A 21,596-nucleotide genomic window follows, 5' to 3' on the forward strand; every position below is an offset into this window, starting at 1 on the left:
AGCATTTTGTCCTCCCTCTTACCAGGGACTCCGATTCTACTCTTGCCGCTTCAGCTGTGCCTGTCCCTCTGGTGTTACCTGGTTATCACGAGAACACAATCTTCTGTCTTTTCCAGTGTGCTGTGTTTCCCAGATTGAACTAAAACCTTGCCTATCAAATTCCATGGTCCTAGTCAAGGTGTCATCCAGAATTCACCAGAAATCTTGGTCTTGCTTTTGTCCTCCTTCTAGCTTCCATTTCCCTTTCAGAAGGTGGTGTTGCAATAAAATCTTTCATGTTACTCACCCTTGTTTCAGACAGCAGATCACTCTGACTTGAACAGGATTTTGTGCTAGTGGTTTTCATTATGAATTATCCGATGCAGTCTGTTTCATCCTCCCAACGTTTGGCTTTCTACTACACAATTTCATCTTCACGTACGTCCGTCATGTACGCTTTGGTTGTCTTTAGTATTAATGGTATGAGACTTGTAACTTAGGATCATCTTAATAGGAACAAAGAAAATTTCTGGTACACCTGTGGTTGTTTTACACATTTATACTTGGCGTGGCTATTTGATCTGCAGTTGTTCCCTTGTTCTGACACTGTCAATTCTGTGGAAACTCGCTGACCGTGGGGAGATGTTCACACTTGAAAGGCTGATTTGAAATGAAAATGTTATGAAAACATTGTTGAACTTTAAGCTCTGAATACTTGTTTTAAGAATAAGCTACTCTGCTCATTAGCTGTATTCTGCAAGGAGCTGGAAGTTTGCAATCTGTGTCGTTGGCTTGGCTCTCCTTGCAGAGGTGAAGTTTCCACTAACTCACTGCAGTGAAAGAGGCGGGAGTCATTGCTGCGCTTTCTGCTGTGCCAGGGAGGAGTGATTTCGGCCCAGCAAACATTAATATGATTGGTCTTAAATGATCGTTTTCTACAGAGAGGTCTAAATCAGATACTGACCTTAATTGTTCTAGATGATGTTTACATGTACGTTTCCTAGTGTCTCTGAGCTGAAGCATGCAGTATCGACTAATGTGGGGTCTTCATTTTAAATGGACTAGGTATAATTCGGATTAACAGCATTATTAGTTCCTCGCTGCATGTGCCTGGCTCCTCTTTTTGCTGCTCTTTGAGTCCTTTGACTACTGACTTCTCCTCTGCTGTAGTAAAATGTCTGGTCTCTGTCTCACTAGAGAGCTCACGACCCACCTCTTATCTGCTCACCTGCTGTGTCATCGCACTCCCTGTCGTGGCCACTCCGCCGGTGTGTTAGCGTCTGTGCAGAGGTGATCCCTCTTCTGCCAAAACCTTTTCCTGTCCTACTCTGCCAGAATGGACTGCGCGTGTGCCTCAGCCTGGCTTGTAAACACACCGTAGGCTTTATATTGTTGGCTTTTGATCCTCTAAATATATTTGTCAGCTAAATGCAATTTAACATCAATTTTGAAATTTTTATACTGTATACTTAATGTGATTTTTGTAATGTAGTTTTTGCAAGTAACTGGTATACAGCGAGACTCATCGCATTACTGTGGATATCCTTCATATGTTCTTCTCTGTTTCTTTGAAGTTGTATATTAATTTAGGTGGAAAGTTATTTGGGTTTACTGTCCCTGAGTATATGTTCTTCCATCACCTGTTACAGGAGAACGTTGTTGTATGTAGGTGTGATGGTAATGTAAATAGCGTAGGGGGAAAAAAGGTATTTTTTCGTTGTGATACGGCTATGTTTTGAATTGGACATACGGAGTTGTCATATTTTCTGGGTTCATGGTTGCCTTTGTGAATTATTTTTTCTGCCTGGTTCATTATTATGCTTTTTATTTTACTGTCCCCTTACCTTGTCTGTGTTTGTTTTCCTTTTTTCTCTTCATTGTTCCCCATTTCTTAGAGACCAAATGAGAGGCTTAGCATGCTATCAGAAAGACCAAGAGAAGATACAGTGTTGGAGGAAACCCCGGTTAGTACATAGACTAATTAACACTTTTTGAACTTCTAGTGTGTTACTATTTTTGGACTAATTATTACATGGATCCTTTAATTTGTCAGATAAACCAGTTGCCATTTCTTTGAAACTCTTATTAATCATTACTGTGTCAGAAAATCTCTCGTTGTACTGTATTTATTGCTTTATTTTATCCCAAAAGCAACATTCTTAACTTACAAAGCAGAAACACTTTGGGGTGGTGGTGGAGATTGCTGTTGTATGTCTTGGTTTGTCAGTGACTGTCTAGGGTAAATCCTAGCTGTACGTCATTCCTTCTGTTATGTTTCTAAGAAATGTTTATCTCCTGTTAGATTATCAAACATCAGGGATACGTGAGAGAAAAATAGCAAGTCCCTGTGGATAGCGTGCACATCTCTAAGTGCCCTAAATTGTCTTCTGTGGCTTTAAGCTTGCATTTTCTTTGTAGGTCCAGCAGTTCTTGCCTTCTCTTCCAACACAAGTCACCCATGACATCAAGTTTCAGGTTGGCGATCTGGTTTGGTCCAAGGTGGGAACATACCCGTGGTGGCCTTGCATGGTTTCATGTGATCCACAGCTTGATGTTCATACCAAAATTAATACAAGAGGTAAGGGAGGAAGATCTTTGCCGGAATATATCAAGTGTCTGTAGTTGTTCCTTCATTAAAAATATCTGATCTTTGAATTCCTTTTGCAGGGGGAATTCTGCTTGTGCGTATGCTAAACAGGACTATTCCTGAAATGCATAAATTACTTGTACAGATGAGCCTGTGCAAACTGGGCTTGCGCACAGATGCTCCCCCTTTTCTCAAGTCAATGTATTTACGAGAAGACACTGATAAGCATGAGAGTGTTCAGTGTGGCATGGTATATTTATCTTCCCATGTTAACCTGTTCTAAATCTAGGCCTGTCTTACTTCTAAACTTTAGCTAGGTACTTCCACCTGCAGGAGTTGAGTGGTGTGGAGGAGGAAAGCGTAAGTTAAACCAGCAAAGCGATGTTGCGAAAACTGCTGACTAGAATTTTTCATTTTCAGGTGCCCGTGAATACCATGTTCAGTTTTTTAGCAACCAGCCAGAGAGGGCCTGGGTGCACGAGAAGCGGGTTCGGGAGTACAAAGGACACAAAGAGTATGAGCAATTATTGGCTGAGGCTGCTAAGCAAGCCAGCAACCACTCTGAGAAACAGAAGGTATGATGAATGCTAATTGTGTAGAGAGTTATCTGCAGTGCCTGTGCAAGTGAAACTCTCGTGGGGCAGTTTGAAACTCTGTAGTACTTTACCCTCTAGAGGTTTGTCTGCATTTCACTGGCAGAAGTGTTTTTCACAAAGATAATGAAAATGTTTCCATACTCTTATGACTTCCATGTGAAAAGGCTAATAGTTGAACCTACTTTGTCAGCTCCTCATGATGGCGGTCATCCTGGGCATTGGAGATAATTCTACATCTCTATTGAAATATGAAATAAAAACAGTGCCTGTGTGTTCGGTATTAACTTGTCCTTTGGAAAAGACAGTTTTTAAAGGACACTTTTCCAGCCCCTGATACTAGTGGATAGGTTCTTTTCCATTGTTTTATTGGAAAAGAATTACTTAGTGTGTAGATTGCCTTCTTCAGTCAATATTTATGTTAATCAAAATATTGATGTGGAAGGAAAAGAGTGTTTATAGAAAACCAGGGAGGATTTAAAAAGTAGATAAATTAGGATTAATTCTGTGTCTCATGACAGAATTATGGGCTTGAATACTGCCTGCTCTTGTCTTCAGTGAGGTTGTATCTCAGGGCAGACATTTTTAATTATGATAATCATATGATCCAGCTTGAGTGTCTGCTTGTACTCTGCACTGTCCACCTTTCAAAAAATACCCTGTAAATGGAGAGCAAACGTAAATCTGCTGCCTGAGAGATTTAAAGAACCTCAGGATTGCATTTTAAGTGCTATACCCAGCAAAATCTTCAGTGTAATTAGGTACTTGTCTTTGTTCCTTAAGATTCGCAAACCAAGGCCGCAAAGGGAGCGTGCTCAGTGGGATATTGGTATTGCCCATGCTGAGAAAGCATTGAAAATGACTCGGGAAGAAAGGATAGAACAATACACCTTCATTTATATAGACAAAGAGCCAGAGGAGGTTTTGTCGAAAGCCAAAAAGACTGCTGCTGCTAAATCAGAGACCAAGAAGAACCGACGACCGAAGCCAGCACTGAACCCCCAGCCAGAACATGCCAATGTGGTAGCAGCGTCGCCTTCAAACGCTGAGGTGCGAAGACAAAGCCAACGGAGGCAGTCAAGTGTGGAAGAAGAGGAGCCACCTCCTGTTAAAATCGCGTGGAAAACAGCTGCAGCTAGAAAATCCTTACCAGCTTCAATAACCATGCACAACTTGGATCTTCAAAAATGTAACATGTCTCCAGTTGTTAAAATTGAACAGGTTTTTGCCCTTCAGAATGCTGCTGGGGACGGAAAACTCATCGATCAGTTTGTTTATTCCACTAAGGTATGTACTTTGTGTAGTGACTCTGCTTTTGTTCATAAATGATCCCAAGTCTGTCTTACTGTGGAGCCTAAACCTGTGTCCACCAGGCCTTCAGAATACATGTTCCTTTCATTGGAGAGAGTAAACCTAGCAGAACAGATGTGACAACAGAATCTTTTAGTGCACTGAACTCTTCATTTCAGTGCATCCGACAGTCTGTGGCAGTTACCATTCTGACTGGTGGCAGAGAAGCTCCCTACAGGTGTTTACATATTTGCTCATAACGCATTCAAAATATTAAAGCTGTTTAATGCCAGCATCCTAGTTGAAATAATCCAGAAATTCTCTGTAAATCTTAAAATCAATGGATTTGTGGGAAACAGATGAGATGACAAAACTGTTAATAATGTACTAAAAAGTAATAACTGCGGTTTGTGTAACAGACTTTTAAAATGAGTTCTGCCTCCTAGCTTCCTTCAGGTGCACAGCAGCTTCTCACAGTCAGTGTAAGGAAAAGGTTTAGGACTATTTCTCTGCCTCCTTCTGCCTCTCTACCTGGAGGGTATTTATTTCATCCTAAGCATTAGAGAGAAGGTAATGTTTAGAAAAGTAACTGGATTTTTTTTTTTTTTTCCTTGTGTGTAAGGGGAGATTCAAAGGGATGGAAGGTTCTGCAAGGAAGTAGCTCAGTAGTAGATATTATCATGTGTTTGTGTTGCATTGAAGAGTGTTGATTGTTTGTGTGGTGAGACTTAGGAGCAGATCAGTATGCCTGTTAGCAATGACATGTGCATAAATAGGTTAAGAGAATATTTTTTTCTTTTTAAGGGAGTTGGTAACAAAACAGAAATAAGTGTCAAAGGACAAGAGAAACTTAATTCTTCATCAAATCAAAGAAATGAAAAAGCAGCAGTGCAAAATGCGTCCTCTCCTGAAACAACTTCTGGGTCAACAGGTAGGCAAAACTGCAGAATCCTTGTCTGAACTTCAGCAGCTTAGCATTTAAATTCAAATATCAAACCCAATGTTTTCTCATTAGTTAAAAATTATTATTAACATCTTTCTGTTTACATAATAGCTGTAACAAGCATGGCTGATGTAACACATGATGAGCCCAGATGCTTAAGAAACACAGGATGTCTTTGGGATGGGATTAGCTGGTTTGGCCTCTGAACTTGTAGCGTCTGCAATTTGCAGTGTCTAAGTCAACCTATTAGAAGGATGGATGCCTTGTGGAGAGCAGATGGCGAGTTGTTCTGGAAGACAACATAGTGGATGTGTGTTAGCAGAGTATTGTAATGGCTTTTGGCACCAAATGTAAGATGCAACGCTGGGATCAAAGGAAGAGACTCTGGAAGTGGCATAGTTGAGTGAGGAATGACTCTGAGTCGGGATGGGTGCTTTCCTAGACTTTGTTCTTGAGTTCCTGCATGACCTTTGCAAAGGATAGTGATTTTTTTTTTTTTTTTTAACTACTACAACTAACTCCATCAGCAAAATGAGAGGATGCTTGCCTTCTGAAGGCATTTTAGGGGCCCCATCATAAAGCACTAAGTTTTGAAGTATCGTGTCTGAGGGAGAAGAACCACTGAAGCAAATAATGGATCTTGAGATTGAAAATGGAAAGCCTGGAACAAGCTATTTGAAGCTTAATTTGTAGTAATAATCGGGCTGGGGGCTTTCTAGACTTGGAACAGAAAACCAACTTTTTTGTATATTTTGATTTTTGAGAAATAGCTAATGGGAGTTCTTCCAAAGAGATTGAGTTTTTCCCCACCAGAGAGATTTGTCTGCAGTGTGTCCTCTCCTTCTCCTCAAGAGGACACAGATCCCCTTTTGGTGAAAGGATGGAGGTTCCTGAAAAGAGAGTTTTGAGTCATCCTAAACCAAGAGCTTTTCAAGTTCCTCCAGGCCTTATAGTGACTTCTGGTTTTCAACCACAGATTTTGTACAGGCCATGTGAATCCCCATTAACTCTTGCATGTCTGTTGCTGTGCTTGTAATCACATCCGTGGTATAGGCTCAAACGTACCCAACGTAAAACTTAAGTATGTAAATGTAAATTTTAGGTTGCAGCAGAACACCTTGATATTTTCTCACAGTAGGATGCACAAATGCTCATAATATGAAAGCAAAAAAAAAAAAAAAAAGGAAAACTTAATGACAGTACACATGCTAAAACCCCCTCTTTGCTTGAGGAAAAAAAAAATCTCATAATGTTGCCAAGCGTCACTTCTGCTTTAACTATCTGTCTTTTTTGTTATTTGTCCCATTCCAAACATAAAATAAATGAAATTCCACATCAGAAACCTCAGTGGTCAATGTAGATGGGATCACTGTCCTCTGCAAACAGGCTCCAGTTTCTGCACCTTAGTATAGTTTTTGTGTAGGCTTACTTCTATATGCGCTGTATTATGGCCTGTATTTGGGACTTTACAATCCGGGCTGAGTACTCCGGATGTTCTGGTGCGAGCAGGGTTTCCTCTGCTGCTGTCAACAGTGGTTCTTCTTTCCAGTTTTAGTTGCTGTCGCTACTTCAGTTTTTTGGAACAGTTGCTACTTTAGTTGCCTTGCAACAGGAGAGGTGATCGCTGTTGTGTTTCTCTCACCTGGGAACTAAAGGCTTCACCTTCACAATGGCTCTTCAGACGTAGGGGGGGTGAGAATTCTGAGCCTCTCTTTTTTCATTTTCTTAGGTTTTTTGGATACGTAAAACTCCACCTGGTAACACCCTATAGAGTGCATGAGCTTTACTTCAGTATACACTCCAAACACTTTCAAAGCCATTTCCAAAGTCCAGACAGTTATTGGTCCCCTCTCATGGAACATAACTGCGAAGTCCTTTTTTCAAATTTAAGGTCACCGGAACTTCAGAATACCTTTACGGTAAAGTATTTTACAGAATGACTCTGGGAGTCTGTATTAATTACCTGCAGTTAGATATACAGAGTTCCATAATGCCGGGATAATAATTCTGTAACTTAAAATCTGATAATAAGAGAACAACTATGAGAATTCAGAGTGCCTCTGGTCTCCACATACAGCTGAAACAGGATTGACCTGACCTGACCTGGCCAGTAGTGAGGTAGATTGCTGGTCTGAAATGTGTGCTGAAACTCTGGATGAAAATATGCATGAAGACGGGATAAGAGCATTGTGGAGGTGATGCATGGATCCTTGGAGAGCAGGAAGAGGAAAAAGTGCCATTGCATTGATCAATACTAGATGTGCTGATTTGGGAGTTTCTCCTCTGATACAGGGCTTGCATCTCATTTCCTTTACTACGGTGGGGCAGCGCAGGCAGAAAATACATTATTGGTTAAATGAACTGTTGGTCGCACTTGCTCAAATTTACTTTAAGCTGCTTCAGAGACTTTGGCCAAACAGAACGGTGACAAAAGATGGCCCTAGCTTTAGTGTCGAGATCTGTCGTGTGCGTCTCTCTCTCAGGATGCAGCTCGTTGTTACGTGTGTGCTAACATGGAGGATGTTGAGCTCAGTTACTAATTTCTGAATTATTAATAACTCATTGTTATTATTAATTAGTTAATATGCTATAAAACTTTTTATCCCTTGAAGAAAAACAATTATTTTCCCCTCAGAAATACAGTTACTGTAAAACGACAACTTTTTCAACTGGAAAGTTTGGTTTCTGAGATACTCCTGAGCCATGCAACCTTGATAAAAATGCTCATCCAATTAATCATGATGAATCTTTTTTTTTTTTTTTCTGGAGTCCTTGTGCAAGGCTTTCTTTCAGCATCTGATTAAAGCCTGCCTCTCTCTCTAGATATTTTATCTCCTACCAAGAAGACGCAGGTTTACAACTTCTAACAGCGCATCTCTCTGGCACAGTAAGCTAACTTCTGGTCCCAAGAGTTTGCATTTTTGCTTGGAGAAGTACAAAGTATTTTACATTCGTGTTTTCTTTAGGTGAAACACCCAAAACTGAAAAGCAAGAATAATGCTTCACAGCAGATCATTGTAAATCTTCAAATTCCAGTTTTCTGTCAGTACAGCTCTGTGTACTTGGTTTCAAAGGTTGCACGTGGTGTTAAGTGTTGTGTCCGTGTTTCTCAATATGCCCTTTATGGAGGTACTGTAGCCTAGAAAGGTCTTATTTTGCCAAAAACCCAGTAGCTCCTACTTCATCTCTTGAAATGTCATATTAACCTTCATTAATCTGAGTTTCTTTTCCATGGTAATATTTTCAAAAACTTGTTTTTCCCTTTAATTATAATAACAGATCATGATCACTGCTTCTGTTTGTGCTGAGCTTTTCTTCATCTCTGGAAATCTTTCGCTGAGCGTTGAGATTTCGTATTGATGGCACGTGTTATAACGTGGTTCTCGCTTTGAGTTTTTGTGTTGGCCAGTTCTGAGAAGGCTGTGCCCCGCATAGCGGGGCTGCAGAACTGGTGCTCTGAGTGAAAACTCTGAAGCTGTGTTTTGCGTCTTAAATTTCTAACTTGTTTTAGTTCGAGGAGTTGATGGTGGATACCTTCCCATAAACACCAAAGATGGACTGTTTGGTTAAAAATTAACCAAAGTGAAGACTCTGTTTGAGAGGAGTGCTATGAAAATCTCTTTGCCCTAAACTGGATTTTCAGCTTTTTGTTTTGTTCTGTTACTAGTGTCTTTTTCTGAAGCTGATCTCTCTATGGAATCCGAACATGTTGTCTGCAACCACAGCACCAGTTGGCAAATAGCTTGGAACTGAATTTAAAAATAAAACATTCAAAAGAGGAAACAGTCTTGGTTTCGTTACTTTATCTGTCGGTTTGGTGTTGAGCATCTTGTGGGACCTCAGAAATACAAGGAATCATATAATGGAAACCTTTTTCCTTCTTCAGGTTCTGTAGAAAAGAAGCAACAGAGAAGATCGATTCGAACCCGCTCAGAGTCTGAGAAATCCACTGAAGTTGTGCCAAAGAAGAAGATCAAAAAGGAGCAGGTTGGCTTCCTCCATGTAGAGAGTTAAAATATATTGTATTCATAAATGTTGTGGCTTATATTGGTGCCTTTTTATTTTTCTCCATTTTTCCCCATCGGGTTTCGTTTTGGACTATCCTTCATGAAATCCCCTTGTCAATACCATTGCTGTGACTCTGCTACTGGCATCTTCACAGTATCAGTCAGGCTATGGAAAATGGGAACTCAATGATGCAAGACTCCTAATGAACCTGCCATGTTTACTTTGAGATTTCTGTTATGAGCAAAATGATTTTGTTTCAGTAATTTCTATTTGATGGAATTGCCACCAGGTTCCTTCCTTTTGCTCTTGATTTAGCTGCTGGTTTGTATTGAGGTTTTGTTTTTCAAATGAAGTTAGACTGATTAATCTGACCACTTTTGAAAATGGACTTTAAGAATGATTTAACCTAAAGATGAATAGTCAGACTTTTATGTTGGCAGACATCAGCAAAACAGATCTTCTGGGGTATACGTTTTTTTTTTTCCTTAAGTAGATCTAACATGTACAGGGCATTCCTTTAATCTGGATGTCAGACAGACAAATGTTGTTGCTTTAAAAAAAAAATACAAAAAATTCTGCGTGGAAATGCATAGGAAAGTTCAGTGGATGAATATTAATATTAAAAACTGAATACACCTTTTTAACAAGTTTGTCAAAGTTGTTGGTTCTTTTCCTTACATGGTTGATCTTCCCTCTTCAAAGGCCTCTCCACTTCAAACTTGAGAATTTTATCGAAAATGTTTCATAGTATAGCTTTTACCAGTGAGAATTTTTAAAAAGGGACAGTCAGGCTAAAGATTTATATGGGAAGGGGAAAAATTGTTTTTATCTCTTTTATTTTAATTTATTCTTTGCCCTTTACGCTTTGTTTTGCACTTCATTCACTTCAGAGATTGAAAGTGGACCCACATGCTTATTTTTTTTCTCTTTTTTTCCACATTTTTCTTTTGATGCCATAGCATTTATATTTGTGTTCGGCAGTGGAATGCTCTCAAAAGTTTCTTGCTGAAACTTTAAAGCAACTGAAATGTTGGGCATAAGATACCTGACATAGTCCCTTGAGCCTCTTGCCATGAGGTGTTGCAGCCTCCTTATTTTCGAATGCGTTATTTTATGTTTGTAAATGTTTCTTAATTTAACAAAGGTATAAGAACCAACAATAGAACTTCATGGATCCCGGTTAGCTTTGCTTGCTTATATTATCTAGCTAACTAAGACTATGAACATTAAAGTGCTTTTCTCAGGAAAAGTGTATGACTAAAAATTAAACACAGATGCACTGTAATGCGCATAACCTTGAATGTATTAAGTTATATTAAAAAAAAAATCTTACTAACTTCTTACAATTATGCAACAATATTTGTTACCCAAAGTCAAGTTTTCTTGCAACTGATTCCCAAATTAGTCTGCAACAACTTGGTATAAAATTATAACTGGAACGAGTACAATTAATGGGAAAAACAAAATGTTAATGCTACTGTTACAGTGACTAGTGGAGAAATAAAAGTGATTGTTTAGATTTTATATTTGTATTACGAAATGTATCCTATACAAATCCTTCTATTGTATGTTTTTACCTATTGTACAACAAAATAAAATATTTTTTAAAAAAATTATAGAATAATCCTTAAATATTTACTAAATGTGTTTCTACATGCATATGTAACCACATTGTAAAGAAATAACTTGTAATTCTTAACCTTAAAACCAGGATTTTAGGCAACAGCTTTCTCCTATAATTATTATGCAGTCACCAAATTCTCACGTGTTACATGTACGTTGGCAGAACAGTTTCTAAACTTACCCTTCCGCTGTAGGGTGGAGAACTTGAAGCGCTTTTGCAAGGTTGTAAACTTCTCTGCCTCAGTGTGCGCTGGCAGTGAGTTTCCAGCTGTATAGAGCTCTGCAGCGCCGAGTGCGACGTCCCTCTCGCCATCGCTGGGCGCCGTGCAGCACTCTATACAGAGAGGAAGTCTCTTCCCAGAAGCTCGAGTGCATGCTTGGTGGAAGCGCCTTAAACGGCCACGCATGAAGCGTCTCGCTAACCCAAGTGTCGTACCTGTTAAGGGGAACTGGTGCTTACAGAGGTGTGGGGTTTTGTCAAAGCTTCAGGGTTGGCTGCCAAAATGAAGCCCGCTCCTGCCTGCTGGACACGGACAAAGTTTCCCTGAAATCTTCATGCCCAGAGGGAGTGATTGGAAAGGACCTTGCTAGTGAGCGTATGGCTGCCTTGTCTCCTGGTGTTCAGCGTAGGCAGCTAGGATTAAATCCAACAGGACAAGAAGGCTCACACTGAGAAGGGGATGACAGACTACATCTGAGTTCAGAGATGCTAATCGTTTAAACTTAAATGTTTTCTTTTTAATACTAGGGAGAAAAATTCCTCTGGTTTTAACTATGGATTTTCCTATTCAAACAGGTTGAAATGGTTCCACTGACAGCGGTGAAGACAGGACTGCAGAAAGGTGAGTTGCATACGAAAATAAACTTCGTTAAAACTTCCTGGCGCATCGCACCTCGGCGATAGTTTTCATTCTGTGTAAACTGCAGAGGCCTTAATGCTTTCTGGTGATGAACAGGATAGATGCTGATCTTAATTTCTCCTGTGAGGGTTTTCTGGGGATTTTTTTGTTGGTGTTCGTTTGTGAATTGCTTGTTGGAAAGAGTGTTTGTTAATGTGCTGTAAGCACATAAAGTAAGTCCTCCTTCTGCACGTCTTAAAGAAAAGTCTTTGCTGAGCCAGATGATAAAGGTGAATGATGAAGAGATAACCTCCTAAGGGTTTATCCCCAGTTACAGACAATTGAGTAGCTTCCTTCACGATGTCAGCATGTTCACACGTTTGTCAAAAGCCCTTCCTAAGGTGGAGTTCAGTTAATTAGCTTTTCAGGGAAAATTAAACTAGTTTCGAAATTGCAAACTGGAAGTTAAGGCTAGCAAATAAAGAACGGTTTCAGGCGCTCATATTTTTTTTTTTCCTTTATTAATTTTAAGTAAAAAGTTGAGAACATATATTAAAACTAATTTTAGTATGTTGTGTTAAGGTGCCAGCGAGATTTCAGATTCTTGTAAACCTTTAAAGAAAAGGAGTCGTGCCTCAACGGATGTAGAACTGACTAGCTCGGCTTACAGAGATACATCTGACTCTGATTCAAGAGGACTTAATGATTTACAGGTAAAGGCATATTGTGTCTCACGGGGGCTTGTTCATTAAATCATATTGCTAAATATTTGAACACTGTGTTTTCTACAAATTTCGTATCTTTTATTGTCTAAAAAATAAAGCCTTGTCTTTTTCTTTCTGATCCCCTCCATTCTATTGATGTAAAAAAAGATAACAATCTTTCTTTACAAATTTTCCTACTTTTTTGTCTGGTAAAACATCGGTTTACATCACTGACGCAGTTTGCTCTTTGGAAGGGTGTTGGATTCTTTGGGAATTGCGGGTGCTGCTGTATCTTGGTGTAAAACTGAGAGGTCTCTGGAGAAAGTAAGATAGATACCTTTATGGTTTCTTGCTTGCGCAGGTAAAAGATACGTCAAGAAGGCAGCACTTCTTGTATCGTTCCAACAACTTCAGCAACTTTCAAGGACCTTTGTATCTCTTGACTTATCGAATGATCTTTTAATCGGTGGCGACGTAAATACTTTGTCACAATGTTGTTGTCCTTTGGAAGTGTCTTGTTTCAGTGCCTTGGATTTTTCCTCTTTGTAGGGTAGTTTTGGAAAGCGTTCCGACAGCCCATCAGCTACAGCCGATGCTGACGCTTCCGATGTGCAGTCGGTAGACTCTAGCTTATCCAGGAGAGGAACTGGAACAAATAAAAAAGACACTGTTTGTCAGGTAAATGATGGTACTGTAAAGAAATGAATGCTAAAGATGTATCGTCCACTTCTGTTAGTTTGAGCTTGACGGACTCTTCAAATTATGCTACTGTGTTTTAATTGTCTAATAATTGGACATCTTGGACAAAATATCTAAGGCTTTGGGGAGTTTTTGTGCTCTGGAAATGATTCTTAGTCCTCCAGCATGCTAGAAAGCTCAAAAAGAGCTTAGAAAGTGGTATATAATCCACACCTGCTAGCACAAGTAGAAAAAGTAAATGCTATTTTCTGCCTCACTGGAAGATTCCAGATGGCCTTTCAGGATAGGGCAGAGTGAGACTTGTCCAGTATTTTGGAGAGAAAATCCTGGAATCTTCTGGCCAGTTTCCTGGTCGATAGTAAGGGAACAAGCTGCTCTCGCCATGCATGTGGGTGAGAAAATGAGGAGTCCAGGTGGCTCCTGTAGTGCTGCTCCTATCTCTGCCCAGGCTCGCACTGTTAGGAGAGCAAGGCGCATAAAGTGCTGGGATTGTTTTCAGCCCAGAGACTCCACCAGGTCTGCTGTGGGATGTAGGCCAGTTCTCCTGCCTGATCTTAGCTCTGAAGAGATTTCAGCCAGTTTATGTTCTTTGTTAACATCTGGTAGTCGTTTGCATTTAAGTATGTCGGGTGCCCTTTGTTCTCTGACTAGCTGTCTGTTTGTTTAAGATCTGCGAGAGCTCTGGCGAGTCTCTGGTGTCCTGCGAGGGCGAGTGTTGCAGCGTCTTTCATGTGGAGTGTCTCGGCCTGAAGTCAATGCCCGATGAGAAGTTCATCTGCACTGAGTGTAAAAACGGTGAGTGTGTTCCCGTGTCTGAAGAGGGGGAGGGATTTCCACTGTCTGAGGAGCCGTAATCTGGTCAGAGCAAGCTGAGATGGGACACTTCTAGGTTTTGGGAGTGGGTTTGGGTTATTCTGTTACTTTTTTTTCTTAACCTCTGAGGCCAGATTCTCATTTTCCACTTAGCAACTACCTGGTAAGGAAAAAAAAACAAACTAATAAACTGGTTAGGGTTTTACTGAGAATAAGGGACTTTGATGTTAGCAGCAATTATGTAGTTTTTGTGGATTATAGTCACCAACTTACCTGTCTTGAAGGGAAGGAGCCCGTGTTGCTCAAACCAGTGTATCTCTGTTCACTTCAGAATGTTTTTTAACACCATCTGTATCTGAAAGAATTGGCCATTACAGTCAGGCTTCCTTATTCCTTCTTTCACAAGGAGAACATACGTGCTTTTCATGCAAACTTCCTGGCAAAGATGTGAAGCGCTGTTCCGTCAACACGTGCGGTAAATTTTATCACGAGGCCTGTGTTCGCAAGTTTGCCACTGCTCTGTTTGAGTCGCGAGGGTTCCGTTGCCCGCAGCATTGCTGTACTGCCTGCTCCATGGATAAGGATATTCATAAAGCGAGCAAAGGTGAGAACACCCGGATTTGAACAGCGGGAGGAAACGCACGTGCATCATCACAATACCAGTGAATATAACTCTACCCTCTGTAATGCAGCGTACAGCAAGGAACAGGGGTTTCCCTCTTAATGAGGTCATTAATTTAAATATGTCAGGGTCGGGGGGTACTAGCAGCCTGAGACCACTGGATCTGCAACACTTGAGTTGTCTTTTGTGGCTGGGTTTAATGGGAGCTGATGGTTAGTAGTGCAAGGCCAAGGAATGTTTTTTAAAAAAGATGGCTGGTAGTGGCCTTTAGAACAATTATTTCTCAAGAAAAAAAGAACCCTTTTAGAAATTAACCAAAATATTTAAACAAACCAAATAGTCTGTAGAATGATTAAAACCATGTATTTTTTCTTAACCGAGTTTTAAAGTGAAAGTCAAGAGTTAACATTTTTCTAAAGATGTAAATGTCTCTCTTAAATCTAGTACTCTGATTGGAATAAAAACCAGCCTTGCATCTCTATGTGGTGGCTTCTACCATATCCTGACTCCAGGGTGACATGGTGCATTTTTCTGCATTTATATTGAACAGGTCGCATGGTGAGATGTTTCAGATGTCCCATTGCCTATCACTCAGGAGATGGCTGTATTGCAGCAGGAAGCTTGTTTGTGTCATCCCACATTCTCATCTGTAGTAACCATTCCAAAAGGAATCACTCCTCATCAGCTGTAAATGTAGGCTTTTGTTTCGTTTGTGCAAGAGGTGAGCACACTTGTTTTTTTCCCCTGTTTTATAGTTCTTCTGTGGTCACTTGTGCAGTTTAGTGTTAAAATAATGTATTTCATAGAGAAAAACTCCCTTAGGGCTCTCTGGGATTTAAATGCTGCCTGTGATTATTTTTTTTGGTCAACAGTTCTCGTGAGACTTCCACTTGCTATTTTGGTCCGTAATATTTGATATTCAGAAACAGCGATAGGTACTCAGAAGGCCTACTTGTGTTGCCAGTAGGAAAAGTGGATGCCGAGCCCCCAATTCCAGCCGTTGCAAGCTGAGACTGGTTGCTGTGTTGTCATTCACTGTCTGTTAAGCAGAAGGGGATTCTTTCACCACTCACAAACTTAAAACTGTTTACATTTTTAAGGCTAAAAGGTAGGATTTACTCATGAACTAGAAAAATTAATTTTAATTTATAACTACCATCACATTTGAGAACTTTGAAAGAAAAACATTTATAATACCATATAAATAAGTTCCATATGCCAAAGTTCTCTTTTTTTTTTTTCTTTCTTTTTTTTTTCCCCACTTTTACGGCCCTTAAGTCCATAGTGTTCTGCCAGACAGCAGGTTGAAAAGTTTTGGTGCATCAGTTGCTTTAGTCGCACAATGCAAAAATATCATTATTCTCTCAGATTAATCAAAGTGACACATTAGGTGTTTGAATAATAATAATAATAATATGTGTCTTACACAGTATTTCAAAACTTTACATTGGATGTATTCTTTTCAGCAGCTTTTGACAGTCACTAGTAAGGAAGTGAAAATGAGATGAATCCTGAAGTTCCTTGTTTTCACTTTGTTCATTCAGTTGGAACTTTGGTATGGGAAAGATTGCCCTGAATTCAGAAGAGCAGAGCAGTAGTTAAAGATCTTTGAATAGGAAGGGAAAGATGGTACCAGAATAATTTCCTTTCTGCCTCTCTCCTTTCTTCCCATTTCCTCATTTCCAAGTAATTTAGGAGCTGTCACAAAGAATCAAGTTTAAAATAAAATAAAAATCCAGAGGCTCAGGGTGAAACAGTAAGTTTTAGAATGAGCCTTAGAAAAGCTGCTCTGAATGTGTGGAAAGATGTTTACAACATGGGTTAATGTTTCTCCTTTTGTGGGCTTATTTAAACATTTTTGGGGCCACCCCAAAAGAGGATCTGTGTGGTGTGAATCACAGGAGCATTGCATAAATGTACACATGGAAGTTTGACATTGTATGTGTCTTTATGCTCTCTTATTTTAGGTAGCCTTATGTATGTTTTCTGTTTAGTTTTGGGTGATAGTATTATTACATGTACAAATGCACAGTCTGAACAACAAAACCAAACCAGTTGCTGTGCCTTTGAAATAGAGCTAGCAGAAAATGTGATTCTGTTAGCAGAGAGATGCTTTGGGGCATTCTCATCAGCTGCTAGCTCTGAGAAAAGCAGATACCTATCCTTCACCATTATTAATTTAACCAATAATTATGTCCTAAAGCCCAACATAAATATGTGGAAAGAAGGTGATTGTTTTCTAGAGCTAGAGTAGAATCATTAAAACAATTTTTGTGGTAGGTAGAGCGATTCCGTAGTATTTTCAGCACTTTGGTTTTATATTTTTTTCTCTCAGTTGTCCAGAGTCAGTCTTTTACCAGGATCAGATATAGGTTTGTGACAGAAGAGTTTCTGTGGATCTTCCCTGGTTTGAATGTCAGATTAGAAATGTCTCTTGGCAAGGTCCAACGGTCCTTTGGCCTGTCTCTGTAAGTATAATGTGAAGAATTCTGTACAGTAGGATGATGTCAGGATGATCTCTTGTCCTGCTGCTCTGCTCCTGCATGAGGTAGGTCATAGGATCTTAGGATAGATAGTAGGTCATAGGATTAGAGAGCTGTGCAGATGCGAATGTCGTGGATCTCTATTATGAAAGGGGTGTTTGTACTGAGATGTGAATGGAAAGCAATGGCAGCCTTCTGTCATTGGGTTTATCCTAAATGTTTTGGTTTCTACCAATTTCAAAACACTATTATGCTGTGGTATCAAAATACATGGCATGATACAAACCTGCCAAATACATTTCTTTGAAGTTGTACTTTATTAACCCTGTGGCTAGCTACTACAGATGCTCGAACCTGACTTAAGATCCAAATATCATAGAAGAGCCTCCTCTAGTGTATAAATCTGCAGTAGTTTGTTACAGATACATATGAAGGTGAATCTCCTTGGGAATTTTTTCTCCAAGTTTTGGCTGCTTACTCTGTGACACAAAGGTGCAAAATAGAGGCCTCCTCTTGGGTAGAGCCTATTTAAAAGCTTTATGAAAAGGAATCCCTGCTATTTGGCATCCATCTTATGTATATGGCACAGAAATCAGAATTTAGGAGTAGGATTCCAAAACTGAATTACAGGAAGGGAGCCTTGTGCTTGCTGAAGTTGCAGACCTGTGTTTATTTCTAAGAAATAAATGAAGTGTCAAAGGAAATTTTCATGCCTTTTTTCTTTTTTTTTTTTTTTCCCCATTTGACATTGTTTTAGTAATTCTGTTTATACCTGAATCTAGCTTCATCAGAGATGAAACTATAGAAGTCTGTGTTTTCTTCTGGCAATATAAGTAACCTCTGAACCCCAACAGATGGAATTTCCTGTCCTGTATATTCACCGAGTTTTAGTTATGAGAACTTAAAAAGTTACAAACTGCTACCACTGACTGAATCCTCTGTATTTTACAGCAACTATGTACTTGTTCTTCTAGAAAATTTTTGTGGGGTTTGTTTCTACTAGGCATAGCTGGAATCAGGAGCCAGTGTGCTTCACCGAAGAAAGATTGTGCGAGGTTTACATTTAGCAAACTCCCCGGATGGGTTGAATTGAGTCCTGTCTAGTCATATGTGTCAGCGTGAGGGACATAAGGTGAGGACAGCATCTGCGGCAGGAGCAGAGAGTACCTGCCCAGAAAGAAATGGGGAACCGAATGCTTTAGAAATACTTGAGTGTCTGTACGTGAGAACGGTTACTGATTTAGTTTTAGTTGATATCAGAAGGAGAAACTTTGTATTTAGATGCAAAACATTACTGAAGTGAGAAAATGTAGACATGAAGCTATTAAAAAATACAAACTCGCTTATCATGAGGTACTTGGAATACGGTATATTTTAAGACTTCTTATTCACCTTCCTGAAATAGCCTTCATTAAGCACATTATAGTTCACCTAATTGCATGCGTAGGTCATACTTGGTTTCTCCTGAGGACGCGATTTCCAGGTAGGCTGATGCCATTTGCCTGACAGCAGTTTTTTAGGCACCCCAGTTCCAAAGCTTCTCTACAGCACTCAGCTCTGCGTGTGTCCCACAAGGGAAAGAACTGGTGGCTATCTGGGTTGCTCATCTTCCAGGCCTCTTTGGGTCCCAGTTGCTCTGCTCTTCCCATGAATTACTGGCCAAATACTTCTGATCTGTAGCTATGAGGCTCTCGCCTGGGCCACCTGGGTCTTTGGAGCAACGAGGGAAAACTCTTCTTGGTGGAGAAGGACAGAGAAATGCAACCACAGCGTTTGAAATAAAAGCGTGTAGGAGAAGAGAGTACTTGACTGCTCCAAAGTACCTGTGGGAGGGAAGGGTTGGCAGAGCTTTACATAAAAACAAATGACGTAGGGCAGAACTTTCTTCTGTTCTTTCCCCTCTGGTGCCTTGCAGAATCACTGACACCCCTCCCGCCTTGTTTTTTTCCAACACAGCTATAAATGCAAACCACTTTCATAGATAAGATCTTAGAGACAGATTGGTAGTAAGTGGGATGGTGAGTTCGTGTATGCAACGTCTGCTTTTCCGGTTTGTGGCCCCAGCTAACAGCATGACCTTTGATGCAGTGACCGTCATCCCCCAGCTCTTCACGTTAGCTTGTGTTTTTCATTTGGGAGGGAGGGTGGGTCAAGCAGATTTCAAATTGGTTGCTTTTCTTGTGCTTTTCTATAAATACACAAATTAAGGGTAAAAGCACAATTGAAATTCTACTTTAGAAGCAGCTTATTCATCGTCAGTTTTTCCAGTCCAGTTTAATTTAGTCTCTCCAACACATAACCTCTTTCTTAGTGAAGAAACTATCTGTCAGACTTTTTTCTTTTTCTTCCTTTTACCTTTTTTTCATTCATACATATATGCATTAGAGGTGTTCATTTGATTTATTTTATTTTCTCCTTTATGGAATCATGGGTAGTTTCATTGCAACTCATCTCTTTCTGTTTGTTTCGTATAGGGTTGGTAGTGCAGGATCATTCAGACCCCCTGTTCAGTTCATATGCCTATAAGTCCCACTACCTACTGAATGAATCAAATCGTGCTGAGTTGATGAAATTACCTATGATTCCTCCTCCTTCGTCAGCTTCCAAAAAGAAATGTGAGAAAGGTAACCAAAATAGTTTCTTTCTCTTTAATTTACTTTCGCTTTTTTCTATTATTTCTCTCTCTTTAAATCGAGAAATGTCTGCTTGTCAAGCACCACTTACTGCTTTTCAGTAAACTTCACTCATTGATTATTGTGAGCGTGTGTTCATGTTGTTGGCAATTTTTTTTTTTTTTTTTTGTGTTACAAAAGGGCTTAAAATAATTGCTGTCACTAAATTCTCCGTGAAAGAGGTTAAATCATTTCGTATCTGGCCTAGGCTCTTCCAGCTTCAGGGAAGCTATTTACCCAGCAGTGTGAAGAAGGCGGCAAATAGAGCTTGATATTGTTGCAGTTCAGTACTTCCCAGGATGATGTAAACCAGCTTCTTACGTTGATTTTATGTGTGGAAGAAGAGGGGGGATGTTCTGTTTCAGACCTTCTAGGTAGCTCATGCAGAGCCGGAGAGAAGAAAGGGTTTTTCAGGTTGAACGCGGGTGGGTCCTGTGCCATCCAGGGGATGTCCGAAGGGTGAAGGCAGCGAGGTTTCGCCTGCGTGTGTGTCCGTTAGTCCTCGGGCCTCGCGTTCCACCTCCGCTAGCCTGGGAGAGCCGGTGCTCCTCGCTCTCGGAGGCAGTGCTGTGCCTGGGCGGAGGGGCTGTCTGTCCTGCGCAGAACCCCTGCCGCTCCGGGAGAGCCATCGCTTCGTTCCGGTGTGGGTCTGTAGCATCTCAGAACACCTTCTGGGGAGATAACTGTTGTCTGTATAAAATACTCAGGTGTTATATTTTATTCCCCACAGAAATTTGATTTCTCGAGAGTGTTCAGAAACGGTGCCCAATTACCCATTCTAAAGTTAGGTTACTTTGAACGTTGCTAGATCGATGGCTTTCAGTAGTTCCTGTAATTCCTGAAAACAAAAATTATTTTGAGCCCTCTGCTTAGCTTGAGCAATATCTTACTACTGCATCCTGAGAGCAAAGTCTTGGGTTTTGTTTTTTTTTCTTGCTTAGCCCTGAAAGTTTTGTGTTTGATTTTGTTTGATTTTTGCATCTCTTGGCATTTTACCATGTTGGATAATGTTTCAGTAATTTACACTGGGTCTGTATTTCCTCTGAAATAACATTGGGAAAAAAAAATAAATTAAAAGTTCAAATTTTATTCTGGGTTTGGGGAGCTCTGGAAAATCCATATGGTTGGACTTTGCTGGTTTTAGCAGAGGAAATACAGTATTGGTCATGCAACTGATTTGTTTAAGGAATGCTTATTGTGACATGCAACAATGGATTAATGCAATGATATTTTTGAAAGTCTATAGGTGGACAAGATTTTCTGATAAATGGAAGTTATTATTCGCACTTCTTTTGATTATCGTGATTGCTAATTGCTTTAGATACTCTCAAGTCTCTCCCAGATTTTCCATCTGGGACACAAGAACTTGTTAATTTTTGAAAAATTTGCATCTGTAAAAATGTGTATATATATATACTCACGTATATAAAATATTACAATATGTGTAATGTATCAAGTCCTACTGTATGAGCCGCTTTGTTTGCTGAGGGTGGCTTAGAGATGTGCTGTGGCTCTCCACATTTCATGCATCTGCCAAAATATAAGCCAGCCAAAACAACTTCTGTCCAAATAAGCGCAAACTTCAGAAATTAATGTGAACTGCTGCGCTACGATTTCCTTTGTGTGCAGAAGGAACTTTTGGGATGGGGACAACTCGTGTGGTGTCTCATTCTGCATTACCTACTGTGCTCATACTGGTAAACTTTTGTTTTTGTGGAATAAAGACAATTATTACAATTCT

General features: G+C 40.0%; 1 protein-coding gene across 6 annotated transcripts in view; it reads left to right on the plus strand.

The window, feature by feature from the left end:
- Positions 1-21,596, plus strand: part of NSD3 (nuclear receptor binding SET domain protein 3) — a 44,859-nt gene that overhangs the window by 11,329 nt on the left and 11,934 nt on the right. For 3 of the 6 annotated variants that reach the window (XR_012832559.1, XM_075736459.1, XM_075736460.1), the window contains exons 3-15: positions 1,875-1,943; positions 2,398-2,557; positions 2,987-3,141; positions 3,943-4,446; positions 5,254-5,380; positions 9,279-9,379; positions 11,820-11,865; positions 12,445-12,575; positions 13,116-13,244; positions 13,934-14,060; positions 14,485-14,682; positions 15,251-15,421; positions 19,658-19,807. Coding sequence is in view for 4 of the 6 variants with exons in the window: in XM_075736459.1 (XP_075592574.1) it covers positions 1,875-1,943; positions 2,398-2,557; positions 2,987-3,141; positions 3,943-4,446; positions 5,254-5,380; positions 9,279-9,379; positions 11,820-11,865; positions 12,445-12,575; positions 13,116-13,244; positions 13,934-14,060; positions 14,485-14,682; positions 15,251-15,421; positions 19,658-19,807 (2,068 nt within the window). In the remaining 2 variants the exon portion in view is untranslated. Of the gene's footprint in view, positions 1-1,874; positions 1,944-2,397; positions 2,558-2,986; positions 3,142-3,942; positions 4,447-5,253; positions 5,381-9,278; positions 9,380-11,819; positions 11,866-12,430; positions 12,576-13,115; positions 13,245-13,933; positions 14,061-14,484; positions 14,683-15,250; positions 15,422-18,186; positions 18,316-19,657; positions 19,808-21,596 lie in introns of those variants that run through there. The other 3 variants (XM_075736462.1, XM_075736461.1, XR_012832560.1) reach the window with 3 other exon arrangements.

The sequence above is a fragment of the Balearica regulorum genome, chromosome 27 (assembly GCF_011004875.1).
Source record: "Balearica regulorum gibbericeps isolate bBalReg1 chromosome 27, bBalReg1.pri, whole genome shotgun sequence".
Lineage (NCBI taxonomy): Eukaryota > Metazoa > Chordata > Aves > Gruiformes > Gruidae > Balearica > Balearica regulorum.